Source organism: Notolepis coatsorum, assembly GCF_963971535.1.
Source record: "Notolepis coatsorum genome assembly, chromosome: 2".
NCBI classification, from domain to species: Eukaryota; Metazoa; Chordata; class Actinopteri; order Aulopiformes; family Paralepididae; genus Notolepis; species Notolepis coatsorum.
In genome coordinates this window covers 74,409,979-74,425,323 of record NC_140166.1, presented here as the reverse complement: position 1 = coordinate 74,425,323, position 15,345 = coordinate 74,409,979, and the positions used below count along the sequence as shown (strand labels likewise).

Here is a 15,345-nt window from a genome sequence, read left to right as displayed (position 1 = left end):
ATATCTCCGCTTCGCCTTGGGCCGAACTACGCCCCGTAGCTGTGATATAATAACCATATACCATGTCATGAGCTATTGCTTAATTATAACTTTCGATATGATGTACGATTTGTAACCATTTCCTCAGTAGACACATCTGATTATACTGTGAGCTTCCTGTTTTGTAAAAGTACATGAATGATGGTTTTTGAAACACAGGTGGATCAGATAAGAGCCTGGTGAGAGGCTGCAGCTCAATGTTACGTTTCTCAATACTAGAGCAATCAATGATGTGAAATTATTACCTGTACTAGTCAACATAATTTTCTTTAACCAATCCTTTAATGCTAACAATACCCTGACATCGGAGCAAGCAATTTGCTGTGTGGTGGTGAATTTAGAGACTTTTCCCAAACGCTCTTTTGTATTTTTACAATTTCCCATATTTAAAAAGTTAATTGATCATTTTTCAGAAATGTCCAGATTTCCCAGACCTACATGTACCCTGTATATCTGTTAAAGGCCTATGTTGGCCAATAATATAGTTTCTGTTTGGCCAGTGTGTGCGTGCGTGCGTGCGTGCGTGTGTGTGTGCATGTGTGCATGCGTCCATGTGTGCATGCGCGTGTACAGTACCTGCTAGCAGTCTGTAGACAGTCTGCAGTGTCTGAAGATACAATTCATCCTTCTCATCTCCTACCACCGTCTCCTCTCCACTTCTTAGGTCTTCTCCTCCTTTTCCCCCCTTTCCTCCCATCCTCTCCACTGTGCAGTAGAACGCAGACAGGGAGCGTAGCGAGGAGACCAGGAAGTCCATGGGCCGGGGGGCGGAGCTTATCTCTCTGAGGATCTGCTGGTTGAAGCTGCGATAGAGGCCCATGTGCTTCGGAATCCGCTGGGTGCCAGTAGCGTCACCGTCGGCCTCGGTGGGCAGCGAGGCCGGTTCACTTTGAAGCATCACGGTGACCACTTCTACTGTAAAGGCCAGGCTGAGGATACCGTGTGTCTGGTTCTGACCCGTTTGGGCAGTCTGGGCATTGAGGCAGGCCTGCACGGCTGGTCCCAGGATGGCTGTGGTTCTGGCCAGCAGTTGGCTTAAAGTTTGGTCCAACAGTTTGCTCTTCCCCAGGTTAGCGGCCATCACCTGGGAGAGAGACGTCAGTGCGGCCAGGAGCAGCTGCAGGGACGAAATGACCACCGCCGGCTCAGCTGGCTCCGTGGCCGATTGAGCCGCAATGGCTGCCAGTTGCCTGCCTGCTACTTCGTCGCTGGTGAGGTAGGAGGTGAACTGCGCTAGGTTGAGCCGCACACTGCTCTTCCTGGTTATAATCAGCCGGACCAGGGACTGGATGAAGCCCTGCGCCGCTTTGACTAAATCCAACCAATCGGAGCTGCCTATACGGCTAAATCTGCCCCTGTCGCTGAATAAGAGGAGGGAAGACACAGCAGCTTGAAGGAGACTGCTGCCGTGGATCAGCTTGAGAATGCTTTGTGAGCTCCTGCCCTGCAGGAGGCAAGCCATGAGTCTCAGCAGCTTCCCCAGGAATTGGACGTCATTCGCTGGGTCGGGATGACTGCTGGCCCCCCTGTCTGGCAAATTGGAGGTGGAGGTCAGCGTGAAGAAGAGGAGGATGAACACAGAGGAGAAATCCTCAGAGCTCATCCCATCTGCGTCGAGATTTTCAGCGATGAGGAGTAACTTCGTCAGTTCCTGTGTTTGCGTTTCATCCAGCAATATGGAAACCTCTCCAGTCTTAGAACGTCTCAGAATCTCCTCTACTACAGCCTCTAGTTTCTTCACAGAGGGTTCACTGGCGTCACTCTCCGACTGTCCACCTGAAATCCCTCTCCCCTGGGCAACTTCCTGAAATTTGAGAAGTGTCGGCTGGACTTGGGGTGCGTCGGACAGAGCTAGAACTCCCACAATCCTTTGCATGAGATGCTTGGCGATGGCAGAGTAGACTGGAGGGATCTCGACCAGAATGGAGCTTTGGACGAGCTGGGAGGAGATGAGAGAGACAGACAGGCAGCTGGCCAGGGAGATGGGCGGCCTGTCTGTGAGCGAACTGAGCAGAATGTTGGCAATGCAGCCTATGTCTTCCTCGGTTAGATGAGGCGCTATCAAAGGCAGGTTAGTAGCAACAAGATGCCAGTGTGCTACATGGTAGGAACCAACATCTACGCTACTTATCTGCCCGTCCCACGTCTGCTCTCCATCCAACTTGATCCCAAGCTCTTCTCGAGCTAAAATGAACTGGGTTGCTCTGCTCAGCAGCGCTGCAGTACCAGCTTGGTCCAGTAGGGCGGTGTCGAGCAGGGCTTTCTTCAGCTGCTGCAAGGTGAGGAGTTTGAGAAGCAAACGGCTCATTGGGCTACAAGGAGGGAGTATGGGAGATGGACAGGGGTGGGACGTTACTATCATCACCCCTGAGAGGAGAGCCTCCAAGTGGGATAGGACTGTCATGGAGGCTGGGGTTGGCGCCGTGGAGGACGCAACTTGCGTCTGGCCGGGACCTGGTGTTTGGGCTGCTTCTGGAGACATGTATTTGCTACAGTGGATCTGAAAAAGCATGTCCACTTCCACCCACGTGTACCTGAGCAGCAGAGCCCCTTCCTGGGTCTTCCGCCTCCACAGAACCCCTGATTCGAGCTCTGGTGACTCCTGCTTTGGGCCCGGGGGGTCGGAGCTCTTTTCACTTTTGCTCGTCTTTGGATCCGGGTCCGTTTCAAGGCCCACCGCGTGGGAGGTCTGGACTGATGAAACTAGATTGAGTGCATCCACAACTATGTCTCCCATCTCCTTCATTAGACTGTGGGTCTGTCTGACCAAAGGGAGAGGAGAAGCATTGTCGACGGTCTTCAGACTGAACAACACAACGTGAAGGAGCTGGCTGAGGGAGAGGAGCTTCAGGGACGCATCTCCTCTTTCTCTGTCCGACATGCCTTCTCCTCCATCTACCTCCATCTCATCTCCTCTCATCCCCTCCCTGTCCCTCATCAGGTCAGGCAGTATGTCCCTCCTGATGCTTCCCAGGGTGGCGGAGCAGATCTCCAGTCCTTGAGAAGGAGGCGTATCAAGGAGACAGCTCTTTAGGGAAGCGCAAACGCCCTCGGACAGCAGGGGAGGTCGGATGTGGTCCTGGGCCCGGTGGCAGATGGCGGTGACCAGCTCGGAGATGAGGTGAGGCAGCTGGCGGAGCTTGGTATAGGTCTGGAGCAGACTGGACAGCAGGAGCTAGTTTAAAAGAGATATCTTTTGTTAGAAGCCTATCTGGTTGGTCACAACTAGAGCTCCTCAAGTGTTGGTATTAGAGATAATGAGGGCAAAAATAAGTATTTGTTAGTATGTGTTATGTGAATAGGGAGGGGAGCATGATGCATGACTGTAGCTTAGCAACAGAATTTAGAATGATCCATGCTCCCCCATTGACTAGCAAGCTTAGTATGAAGCTAACAAATGCTAACATTTTCAGTTTCCAATAGGGATGGGTGTTGCTAGGATTTTATCAATATTACTACGCTCAGTTCTTTTGATATATTTCTATATTTAAAATGTATAATTAGCTTTGATTTATTGGCCTATTCGTAAAGAAAAATTTATTATCCTAGTGAACTCTAGTATCTATAACTCTGGTAGGGCATACATGGACGACAAAGATGACGATGGGACTGTGAGAGATGGATGACTGCTAGCAAAGCAGTTGAAAACAGTTGAAAAATGTCTACTATGCTTGCTCGACAGATGATAAATTGCTCGTATTGCATCCCTTACCGGCAAGGGTTTTATTACACTTGTGGCAACGAGCACCCACAGTGAATAATCAAGTCCTTTCTCTCAAATCACTCTGTACTAAGCCCACACCATTCTGGGTCAATGACATAATATCGTCTTTAGACAAGAAACACTGTGCTGCCCTCTTTATTGATCTGTCAAAGGTTTTTGATACAGTCAATCACCATTTACTCTTAAAAAGATTAGCTAAATTGGTTTAGATAGAAATATGATTTGTTCCAAGATTATGTGTCAGGGAGATGTCAGTGTGTAAAGTCAGGTTATGCCCAATCAGATTTTGTATCAATAACTAAATGTGTACCACAGGATTAAATTATAGGTCCTGTCCTCTTCACTATTCATATGAATGATAGTGTGTCTTCACTGAATGGTTGTCAAGCCCATCTGTATGCAGATGATACGGTTGTGTATTGAATAGCTGACTCTGTACAACTGGCCTATGATAACTTTCCTTTATTAACCTCCAGGAAACTCTTATAAAACTTAAATTATACCTTAATGCTAGTAAAACTACATTTATGCTGTTTTCTAGAGCCAGAAATATTGATTATGATGGTGTACACATATCTACAGTAAGTGGTTCTAGTATTGCGAGTCACTGATTATAAATATCTTGGTGTGTGGCTTGATGAAATGTACATTTAAATTCGATGTGGACAACCTTGCCTCCAAGTTGCAACAGAAAATTGGCTTCCTATACAGAAACAGAACCATTAGTATCCTTTGATTAGTAGGAAGAGAGTTGTCAAAGCAGTTTTCTTATCAGTCTTGGACTATGGTGATATAATCTATAGACATGCTGTGGCCTCAACTCTTAAATCCCTGGACTCACTAATCACTAATGATTAGTGAGGACATGATAGATGACACTTCGACCTCTGACGGAGAGGCGCAACAAACACTGGTATTAGTAAATTTTTAAGGCCCTTATTGGTAAGCTACCTCCGCTCCTTATACTACATCGTTATTGGAATGGAATTTTAGTGACTGGATGGTCCTTAACTCATCGACTGCCACGCTGTTTTCCCATCTTTACTCCCTGGCGCCAGCGTTATTGACCATTTTCACAACGTTTGCGGACCCATCGTATATTCTATATTATAGCTATGGAAACAATAGTATTTTTTGACAAGCACTATTTATAGTCCAACATGGACAAACCAGTTAATTTCTACATATTTTCGTTTGTGCGCTATTCCACTTTAAACATCACCCTGTTTCAAAATAATCCAGTCTCGTTTTCTAGATAGTGAGATATGACGTGTTATATGCATATGCGCAAACCGTTCGGGTTGCTCGCCTGAAACCTATATTATTTCCAAATCAAAGGTATATACCAATATAGATGTTTCTTCACAAAATCATCAAGAAGGGGGGGTCGTTTTACGAAGCTGCGATCGTTACCAAAAGCATGTTTTAGATTTGGTAAAATACGACGCTGTGATCAATACAAAAGCATGTTTTAGGTTCGGTAAAATAGACCTAAAATAGCTTACCTTAGTCAGAAGGTACTCCAAAATGAATAATCCCAGTAGTTCCATTGCGATCGCCATTAGTCGTGTGCATTGGGCCTGACTATAATATGGGAAACAATAGGTTTCAGGCGAGCAGATCGGCGACAGATAGCTAGGGCTGTCCCCGACTAAGGATTTGGATAGTCGACTATGATTGGCAAAAATTTGCCGTTAGTCGACTATTAGTCGGGGAAAAAAAAGTATAATATATATATATTTTTTCATTCCATTTGGGCTGTGGGGGTGCTTAATGTCTGAAGGAGTCGACTGAAGGCTTCTTGTCCTCTGCAAAAGCATGCAATTGGTCCACTGATGGATACATCTTGATATTTGTCTATTCTAGTGTGTTCATTAGATCGGTGAAATCCTCTTTCAGTGCCTCTGTGCCTCGTAGGCAGTTAGCCTCTGGTATGCGTGCCATTAGCGTTAGAGGCCTCTTTTCTTTTGGAAAGAATGAAAAAATTTATAAAATAAAAAAGAATATTTTTTTATAAAAACATTTCTTTTAGTTTTTTTTTTGAATTCGACTAAGAGGTTGGCAGTCGACTACGGCTCCTTTCGACCGATTAGTCGACTAATAGGGGTCAGCCCTACAGATAGCTGTGTGCTGATTCACTTTGAGGGGGAGGGGATTCCTGCAGCCGGAGGTACCTCAGTACTGAAAGACCAAGTTCAAAAGGTAGGCGATACTGCCACCTGTCGGAATTCGATCGTCATTGCAATTATAACGTAGGCAGCAGTGCCAGGGAGACACAGGCAGGTCCGTGCAAGTGTTTAGAATGGGGAAATCGAAAAAAAGGATCTAAAAACGAGAAAACTCGTTTTTGGCGCTCAACGGTTGGATTTGAAACACGAGAATCCATGTGTTTGGCGCAGAAAGAGTTAAGGTCCGAGGAGTTTGCTCGGAACAGGGTGAATCTGCATTTTGCTATGATGCTCCTCTAGCTTATGGAATGAACTCCAACAACTAGGGCTGGGCGATATGGTCTAAAAATAAAATCTCAGATTTTTTCACACCACATCCGATTTTAATCGATTTTCTTCTCTTAAAAACTAGAAACTGCCAAGAAAATCATTCAAATAAGCTTTGTTTTTATTCGACACAAAAATGATCAAACCAAGATGAATTTCCCTATTGGGATTGAAGTGCAAACCTAACTTTCACCAATATTCACTTAAAAATCTAAAAAAATAATATATATATATATATATATAAAAGGTTACTCTTTTCGAAAGTGTGTGTTGTGTTGTGGGGCCGGGGCACAAAACACTGGAGGAAAGTAACCCAGCTCAGCACTGCCCAAATTATATCATCACTATTGCCTGTTTGAAGGATATCATCCTCAAACACATATACACCTACATGCCTTGTAGAATTCCACACATGAGAAAGAAAGATACTGGGATGAATAAACAAAATAGGAAATAAAATGTAGAAATGCATGCAATACATAAATAAATATGAATCTCCATATATGAAATATAACATTTAGATAAGGTGCTACTGAGATGTTTTGGTGAGTTCTTTGTTTTTTTGTGGAAGTAGCCCTTCTTAAAAATGCATGAACATTCACTGATAATTGGTCTGTAGTAGGGCTGGGCGATATGGAAAAAAATCATATCGCGATAACGATATGATAATGTTATCATATTTCTCTATATCAATAATTATTGAAATTGTTATAAGTATGATTTTTCGATTTTTTTTTATTTCAATATTCGATATCGATTATTAAAATATATCGCAATATTTATCGTTATATCGCCCAGCCCTAGTCTGTAGTGGAGTCTACAAGGTCTACATTGCCGGACCATGTAGAATCCGGACCTTGTAGACCGACATAATTCTGTGCATAGTTTAGTCTACACAGGCCATATTTCAAATAATCAAAATCTTACTTCATTCATCTTAAACATTCTTGATTTGGGGGATTGGTAGTTCCCATGAAATCTGAAGTTGTTCAAACGACAACAGCGATCCACCTTGAATTAAATCACACAGCCGAGTGAAACCTTGTTGGCTGCGTCACAGTCACGAAAGGGGCTACTTAATTAATTAATCCAATCCACTTTATTTATAGAGCACATTTAAAAACAACAAAGTTTACCAAAGTGCTGTACAAGTCCCACAACATAAGATACAAAAAAATAAAATAAATAAAAATAAAAAAATAAAAATGTCTCGAAGCTTCGAATTAAAATCGAAGCTCGGCCCCGAAGCTTCGATTGCCAAAAAAAGCTTTGAAGGTCAGCCCTACTCTTGATCAAACAAAGATGAATGTCCCTATTGGGATTACTAGTGCAATAACTTGTTTTTTCACCAAACTTCCCTTAAAACAAATAAAAGGTGCCTCTTGATCATCAAACAAGAATGAATTTCCCTATTGGGATTAATAAAGTGCAAATCTAACTTTCACCAAACAGTGAAATTGAAAAATGAAATAATTATTATTATAATTTTTTTTGAAAATCATCCTAAATCATTCATTCGAATTAATCGATAAAATCGATTAATCGCCCAGCCCTACCAACAACCTGCTCATGGAATGAACCTTGATCTCCAACCTTTGTCAATCAAGTTGTACATGTTGATTTGTTATCCTTGCTCTTTGCCTCGTCTTATTGTCTCTTTGTTATGATTTGATGCATTTTGTTGGCTTATTTCTGTATGTACACTCGACATGACAGAAAAAACAGGTAAGTTACATGCCGATATGCGAGGCGTGCACCGAAGTACACAGCAGATTTTTTTTTTTCAAATACCACTCCCAACTCCCGAGCCTCTACCTCAGTCAATCATTTGGCAATCTCGAAAAGTATTAGACAGGGTTGTAACCAATGAGTCTGGCTTTCCAATGATACCCCACGTGGGAATGAGCGAATCAGGGATCTAGGTGAAAGGTCACGAGCGCAAACAGGAAGAGAAATTTCTGCGGAATGCATTGGAGTCAATGAGGAAATCGTTTTCTGCAGCCTTTTTTTCCTTCTCACTTTTTACCAGAATCGCTCCTAAATAATCACTCATTTCTGAACAGATTTTTATGAAATGTGGACATGTACTACATAAGACTTCAGGCAATTTTTTCAGCCATACCAATTTTTGGGGAAATACTACTTCTGGACTACTTACTACAGAAAAACCTGAGTAGCAAGTGTTTCTACAACTCAAGTTCAGACCTATGTTACTCTATTTCATTAGCACTAAAATTGAAACTTCAGAATGTCATCTTTCAAAAGAGACCAGGCTCATGCATGTGCTATAAGTATAAAGTATAGTATTTTGGTTTGCAAAGAAAGTATGCAGTCCTCAAGTTCAGGTTAAGAAATTGCCACTTTTGGGGGCGCCTGTTACACATCCACCGCCGGAAACGCTTTAAAGCGTTATTGCCCGCCATGCTTTGACCGCCAGACCTCGCTGTACAGCGTTATTGAGATCAATATTTCATTTTTTCGCCATGGCATTCATAATTCATATATACACCCGCGACGCTCCAGCTGGACCCTAAAGGTGAAGGCAACGACGGCTCAATACCGCCGCCTGGTGGATGGTCGGGCGAGTTACACTGGCAAACAGGATATGGGGGCTGTGCGTCGATTAAATTCATCCGGCCGTCAGATATCGTTGCAAGGCTCCCGACAGACACAATGTACATAATGGATCGCTTTCTAAACTTAATAATCGATATGATTTCGGCGTTTATTGCGACATACAAACCGGAAATGGACCTAGGCGATCGACGTCCTATACTTGGGATCTTTCACCGCCAGTCTCTTTGACGCACGGTAAGAGGACACAAACGTTATTTTCAGCCCAATTGTACATTTCTTTATTTACAAACCATCTGATCAATAAATCAACCCATACTACATAAAGCAGTTAGTGACGATCAAGGAATTATAAACGACCCCCCCCCTTCCTTCACGCATGATGAAGCATAACTATACCGATCATGTACATTTGAATTTTTTAATATAGCGTGTCTAGGGAAGAAACGGCAATCGATAATCTATATATGCGTTTAGGCCTATAACTCACGTTCTAGGAATTACTGCAGAAAACGAAAAATACTTATATTCTAGACGGTATTTTTGTATGAATGTATGAATGAAAAAGTATAACGTTCCCACATCCTGAACGATAGATAATCGATGTTGAATGGGCCATAGTAATGTCAATACAGCAATACAATTTAAAAGGTTATAGCCCTGCAAAGAAGGTGAGCCACTCCATAGGCTTTCAATGGTGGCAGACTGGGTACTTTGATGAGTACAATGGCTGGCAGTCAATGTGTTAAGAGGTTCAATAAAGGTTTGAAATTAAATTAAATGTGATATTTAGCATGTCAAATTATTTATTTTTGCATTTTTGTTTTTGTAATATTAAAATGTGTCTACCAATTAAGGCATGATAAATAGGTGAAATCAAAAATACTTTTTGTTTTGTATAGCCCCATGTCTTGAAAGGTTCGCACAGCACATCTTTTGTTACTACCTCTAACGGAAACAAACCTGTGGGGCTTTTCCTTAACATGCTAAATATAGTCGTTAGTCATTAATTAATGGGTTAATATTACTACCTGTCTGGCCCGCTGGACGCTTGGTTCCAGGCAGTCCGAGTCCACCCAGGCCGAGGTTAGAAGCTGGTCCAGGTCTGGATCAAGGATCAGGTGGTTTAGACTCAGCAGAACCTTCAGACAGCGGTACCACGCTGGGATACTGGAGGAGAGAGAGGAGAGGAATTCACTTGATTTTCACTGTGGGAATAGAATGGAATAGAATAGAATAAGAGTGGATATGTCACCTGGGCTGAGCCTGGTTGAACAGCGTCTGAACCAGGGTTCTGTAGAACTTGAGTTGGACCTCTCCATGTCTGATCCGGTCTGCTGCTACGTTGTAGATGTCCTCTGTCAGAGCCTGGCTCAACAAGGCCTCCAGAGCCAGCAGGGCCAGGCTCCAGCTCTGTGGGGAGGACGGGGCGAGGACGGGGGGAGAGCCCGACAGTGGGGCTGCCGGAGAGGCCTTGGCCTCCAGGCCCATGTCCATGTCCAAGACCGGGACCAGGCGGGTGAGGAGGTGGAAGAACATCATCTTCTCCTCCTCGCCACCTCCTCCTTTCCCGTAGCTCTCCAAACTGAACCTGAACAGCAGTGGAAGGGCGCTGGACTTCACCGCGTAGTGTATCGTAGGCTCGCAGTAACCTGGGGCGTTTAATTTACCGAGTATTGTACCGACTGGCTTCAAGAAGCCCCCCCTCGCGCCTCCCGGCCCACCACGCTTCCCGTGATCCTCCTTGGCGACAGGGAGGAGCTCTTCCTTGTAGGAAGTCAGGTGCTCGTGGGGGAAGAGCGCCGATTGGAGGATGGAGTCGATCTTGCCGCGAAGGTCTCGACTCAGCTGCTGGCGAGCGCGCGGGAGGAGTGTATGAGAGTGCGTGTGTTCCCCGGAAGTCAACAGGTGCCTGAGCAACATTATGGGCTGTAGTAGATGGTTGGTTACCATGGTAAACACCCTGTTAGGATTAGCTTGTTGCCGCTGAACCGACAGATAGCACGTCAACGCCTGGAGCAACACCTCAAACACATGGTCCGAATGGGACTCTGCCACTGGTTGGGACTGGGATTTATCAAGCTCCGTCATTGGCTGATCAGCTAATGTGACTTTGACCGATTCTGACCGACCCATATCAGGATCTGCAACCGGCTGGGCTGGTGGAGACTCCGTCGTCAGTGCATCTTGAGACGCAAGAGTCTCTGTGGTTGGTTGAGGCTGTGTGGGGGGGGCAGGCCTCGTGATTGACGAACGCTGCAGCCTATGGCAGGCCAGCGAACAGAGCTTGGCCAATAGATCGACAATCAGCTCGTACTTGGTGGTGAAGATGGAGGCGAGGGCAGGAGCGGAGAGTACGCCCTGACACACACTCAGCAGGGTGGACACGCCCACCGACGGCCCCGTGCCAACACACACACACTCCTGCACGCGCTCCATTAGAACCTGGGGACAAACACAACAGAGAGGCTCGTCACATCGCCTGGTGGAAACATGATGGGATTAATGGTAATGTAATCTGTAATGCCATCAAACAGCGATCTCTAGACAAAAGAGCTCCGCTTGGTATTGCGCTTTGTTTAATTTTTTTTGTTTTTGTCTGATTTAACTTAACACTTTCGGGGCCATTCACGTATATATACGTTATTGGGTGCCAGCGGTTAGCGGTTCCCTTTTTTGACAGGGGCCATCGTTACCTGAGCCATAGCCAGTCTGAGGGTGACGGTCTTGCCCTGGCTGAGCAGCGAGCAGAGCTTCTTGCTGTGGAGCAGGTCGTCTAGGTAACTCCAAAGGCCCTCTAGGACATCCTGGGAGAACTCCACCTTGTGGCTGTAGAATCCTGTCAGAGCATGGCTGGCCCAGTCCAACAGGACCTGGTGGGGGGGGGGAGGGGGCAGAGAGAGAAAGAGAGAGGAGGACAGAGAGAAATAATGTATTGCCTTAATTAGAATATCAACCAATTTTTATTGATTCCTGGTGAACATTTTTGAAAACCTAGTCTGCCTGCCACACAGTGTAATTAGGAATTTGTTTCTGGACATATCTCTTTGAGACAAATGTAGACGTATTGGTAATTAAAGGAACATAGCAACAGTATGGGAAATGCGCTAACCGCCTTCTCCCGAGTCAGACAAGAAGATAGATACCAATTTCCTCTCTGTGCGCTCAGTAGTAAGCTACCCGTCTGCAAGCTAGCCTAGCTTAGCACAAATAAATGGAAGTGGATACGGACCACTAGCCTAGCTTAAAACTCCAGGAGAGGTGTTTTTGGCAAACAGCAAGGCTAGTTGGTCCGTATATGCTTCCATTCATTTGTGCTAAGCTAGGCTAACTTGTAGCTGGATAGCTTTCTACTGAACGCACAGAGAGGAAATTGGTATCTATCTTCTTGTCTGACTGAAGACTGTAAGCGCATTTCCCATAATGTTGGCGTGTTCCTTTAAGTCATTTCATCAGAGGGGTCAAAGCACAGGGTCAGAGTGCAGGGTCAGAGTGCAGGGTCAGAGTACAGGGTCAGAGTGCAGGGTCAGAGTGCAGGGTCAGAGTGCAGGGTCAGAGTGCAGGGTCAGAGTACAGGGTCAGAGTGCAGGGTCAGAGTGCAGGGTCAGAGTGCAGGGTCAGAGTGCAGGGTCAGAGTGCAGGGTCAGAGTGCAGGGTCAGAGTGCAGGGTCAGAGTGCAGGGTCAGAGTACAGGGTCAGAGTGCAAGATCAAAGCACAGGGTCAGAGTGCAGGGTCAGAGTGCAGGGTCAGAGCGCAGGGTCAGAGTGCAGGGTCAGAGCACAGGGTCAGAGCGTAGGGTCAGAGCGTAGGGTCAGAGTACAGGGTCAGAGTACAGGGTCAGAGCGCAGGGTCAAAGCACAGGGTCAGAGCGCAGGGTCAGAGTGCAGGGTCAGAGTGTAGGGTCAGAGTACAGGGTCAGAGTGCAGGGTCAGAGTGCAGGGTCAGAGTACAGGGTCAGAGTACAGGGTCAGAGTACAGGGTCAGAGTACAGGGTCAGAGCGTAGGGTCAGAGTACAGGGTCAGAGTGCAGGGTCAGAGCGCAGGGTCAGAGTACAGGGTCAGAGTACAGGGTCAGAGTGCAGGGTCAGAGTGCAGGGTCAGAGTGTAGGGTCAGAGTGCAGGGTCAGAGTGCAGGGTCAGAGTGCAGGGTCAGAGTGCAGGGTCAGAGTGCAGGGTCAGAGCGTAGGGTCAGAGCGTAGGGTCAGAGTACAGGGTCAGAGTACAGGGTCAGAGTACAGGGTCAGAGCGCAGGGTCAGAGTACAGGGTCAGAGTACAGGGTCAGAGTGCAGGGTCAGAGTGCAGGGTCAGAGTGTAGGGTCAGAGTGCAGGGTCAGAGTGCAGGGTCAGAGCGTAGGGTCAGAGCGTAGGGTCAGAGTACAGGGTCAGAGTACAGGGTCAGAGTACAGGGTCAGAGTACAGGGTCAGAGTGCAGGGTCAGAGTGCAGGGTCAGAGTGTAGGGTCAGAGTACAGGGTCAGAGTGCAGGGTCAGAGTGCAGGGTCAGAGTGCAGGGTCAGAGTGCAGGGTCAGAGTGTAGGGTCAGAGTACAGGGTCAGAGTGCAGGGTCAGAGTACAGGGTCAGAGTGCAGGGTCAGAGTACAGGGTCAGAGTGCAGGGTCAGAGTGTAGGGTCAGAGTACAGGGTCAGAGTGCAGGGTCAGAGTACAGGGTCAGAGTGCAGGGTCAGAGTGCAGGGTCAGAGCACAGGGTCAGAGTGCAGGGTCAGAGTGCAGGGTCAGAGTGCAGGGTCAGAGTGCAGGGTCAGAGCACAGGGTCAGAGTGCAGGGTCAGAGCGCAGGGTCAGAGTGCAGGGTCAGAGTGCAGGGTCAGAGTGCAGGGTCAGAGTGCAGGGTCAGAGTACAGGGTCAGAGTGCAGGGTCAGAGTGCAGGGTCAGAGTGCAGGGTCAGAGTGCAGGGTCAGAGCGTAGGGTCAGAGTACAGGGTCAGAGTACAGGGTCAGAGTGCAGGGTCAGAGTGCAGGGCCAAAGCACAGGGTTTGCTGCTCTCCTGAAACCCACCTATAAGTCAGCAGCATTACCTGTTCCTTGTTGGGCAGCACACACTGGGAGGAGACCCAAGCAAAGCGCGCCAGCTTCAGCTTGTCCTCCCACGGGGTCCGTGGACTCTTCAGCTTCAGGTGGATGCCCGAGTAGATAGCAGCCATCCCTGCTCCTACTAGTAGGGGTAGAAGAGGCAAAATATGAATGGAATAATCACCATTCTGCCTTTTGCAATTCTGCATCCATGCACAATGTTTGACAGTGGACTCTTGCAGTCCAGTTTTCTAGAATTTACTGGTTCGTTCCAAGTGGTTGCCAAAGTGGGGTCCCGGGAACCACACAGGGGTCATTGAGAGGGTTTTCACGGGGTCCCCAGCAAAATGAGGAATAGTTTGTTTTACTATTACTTCATTCACTAGAAAATAGACCAAACAATAACATAGGATTTGAGAATAGTTAACCTGATCTGATCATAGCTTTTACTCTCTCATCTCCCAATCTTGATTATAAATGCTGCACTAAATCACATCTGACAATGACATATTCCCAGGGATGAGGGTCCATGGAGAAAACTCTTGGGTCCCTGGCCTAATGTGCACCTGTTTGGGGGGCTATGATTTATATATTCCTTTGATAGTCCCTGCTTTTTGGGGGTGTTATGCCATTGTTTTTGCATTGCTCCTTGTATTTTCAGCCAGTAAGACTCACACAATTCACACTGTCGAGCCAAAACAGTCCAAGCTGATCACAGTGTTTGATCCTAGTGTCTCTATAGAATATATAGAATATATATGTATACATATGAAATTCAAAAATGAATCCACTGTTGATTGATTGATTGATTGATTGATTGAAAACTGTATTAACAGATTGCAGAATGGGTACAATACAGTACGGCTCAATACACAGTCACAGGCTCTTAGCCCATTCGGTAAGTCCGATCACGCCGCCATTTTTCTTTTGCCAAAGTATAAACAAAGTCTCAAGCGAACGCCGGTGGTCTCGCGAGAGGTTAAGCGTTGGACCGTGACGTCAGGGGAGGCACTCCAAGCTGCACTTGAATGCACAGACTGGAGGGTATTCCGTGATAACACAGCCAATATTAACGAATACACTGAAACGGTGCTTGACTTTGTCTGTACTCTGGTAGAAGAAACAATCCCCTCTACCACAATTAGAATCTACCCAAATCAAAACCCCTGGGTAGATAAATCCGTCCGGGAGGCTCTGAAAGTGCGTACATCAGCATACAACACGGGGCTGGTGACAGGCAACATGGAAGAACACAAGACGGCAAGATACAACGTCAGGAGAGCAGTAATAGAGGCAAAACGGCGTTACAGGGATAAAGTTGAACTTCAGTTTGAACAGGCTGACTCTAGAGGCATATGGCAGGGCCTCAGAACAATGACAGATTACAAAGGCACCCCCCTCAAACTGAACAGTGACATCTCCTTAGCAAATGATCTCAATTCCTTCTATGCGAGGTTTGAGGCTGTGAATAACAACACCA

At 46.3% G+C, this 15,345-nt stretch overlaps 1 protein-coding gene across 2 annotated transcripts in view; it reads right to left on the bottom strand.

Moving 5' to 3' along the window:
* The window catches only part of urb2 (URB2 ribosome biogenesis homolog), a 44,909-nt gene that overhangs the window by 21,469 nt on the left and 8,095 nt on the right, over positions 1-15,345 (bottom strand). For both annotated transcript variants that reach the window (XM_084308772.1, XM_084308773.1), the window contains exons 2-6: positions 13,871-14,007; positions 11,529-11,705; positions 10,088-11,277; positions 9,864-10,002; positions 616-3,214 (exon numbers count right to left, since the gene is read on the bottom strand). In XM_084308772.1, coding sequence (XP_084164898.1) covers positions 616-3,214; positions 9,864-10,002; positions 10,088-11,277; positions 11,529-11,705; positions 13,871-14,007 — 4,242 coding nt within the window. The remainder of the gene's footprint in view (positions 1-615; positions 3,215-9,863; positions 10,003-10,087; positions 11,278-11,528; positions 11,706-13,870; positions 14,008-15,345) is intronic.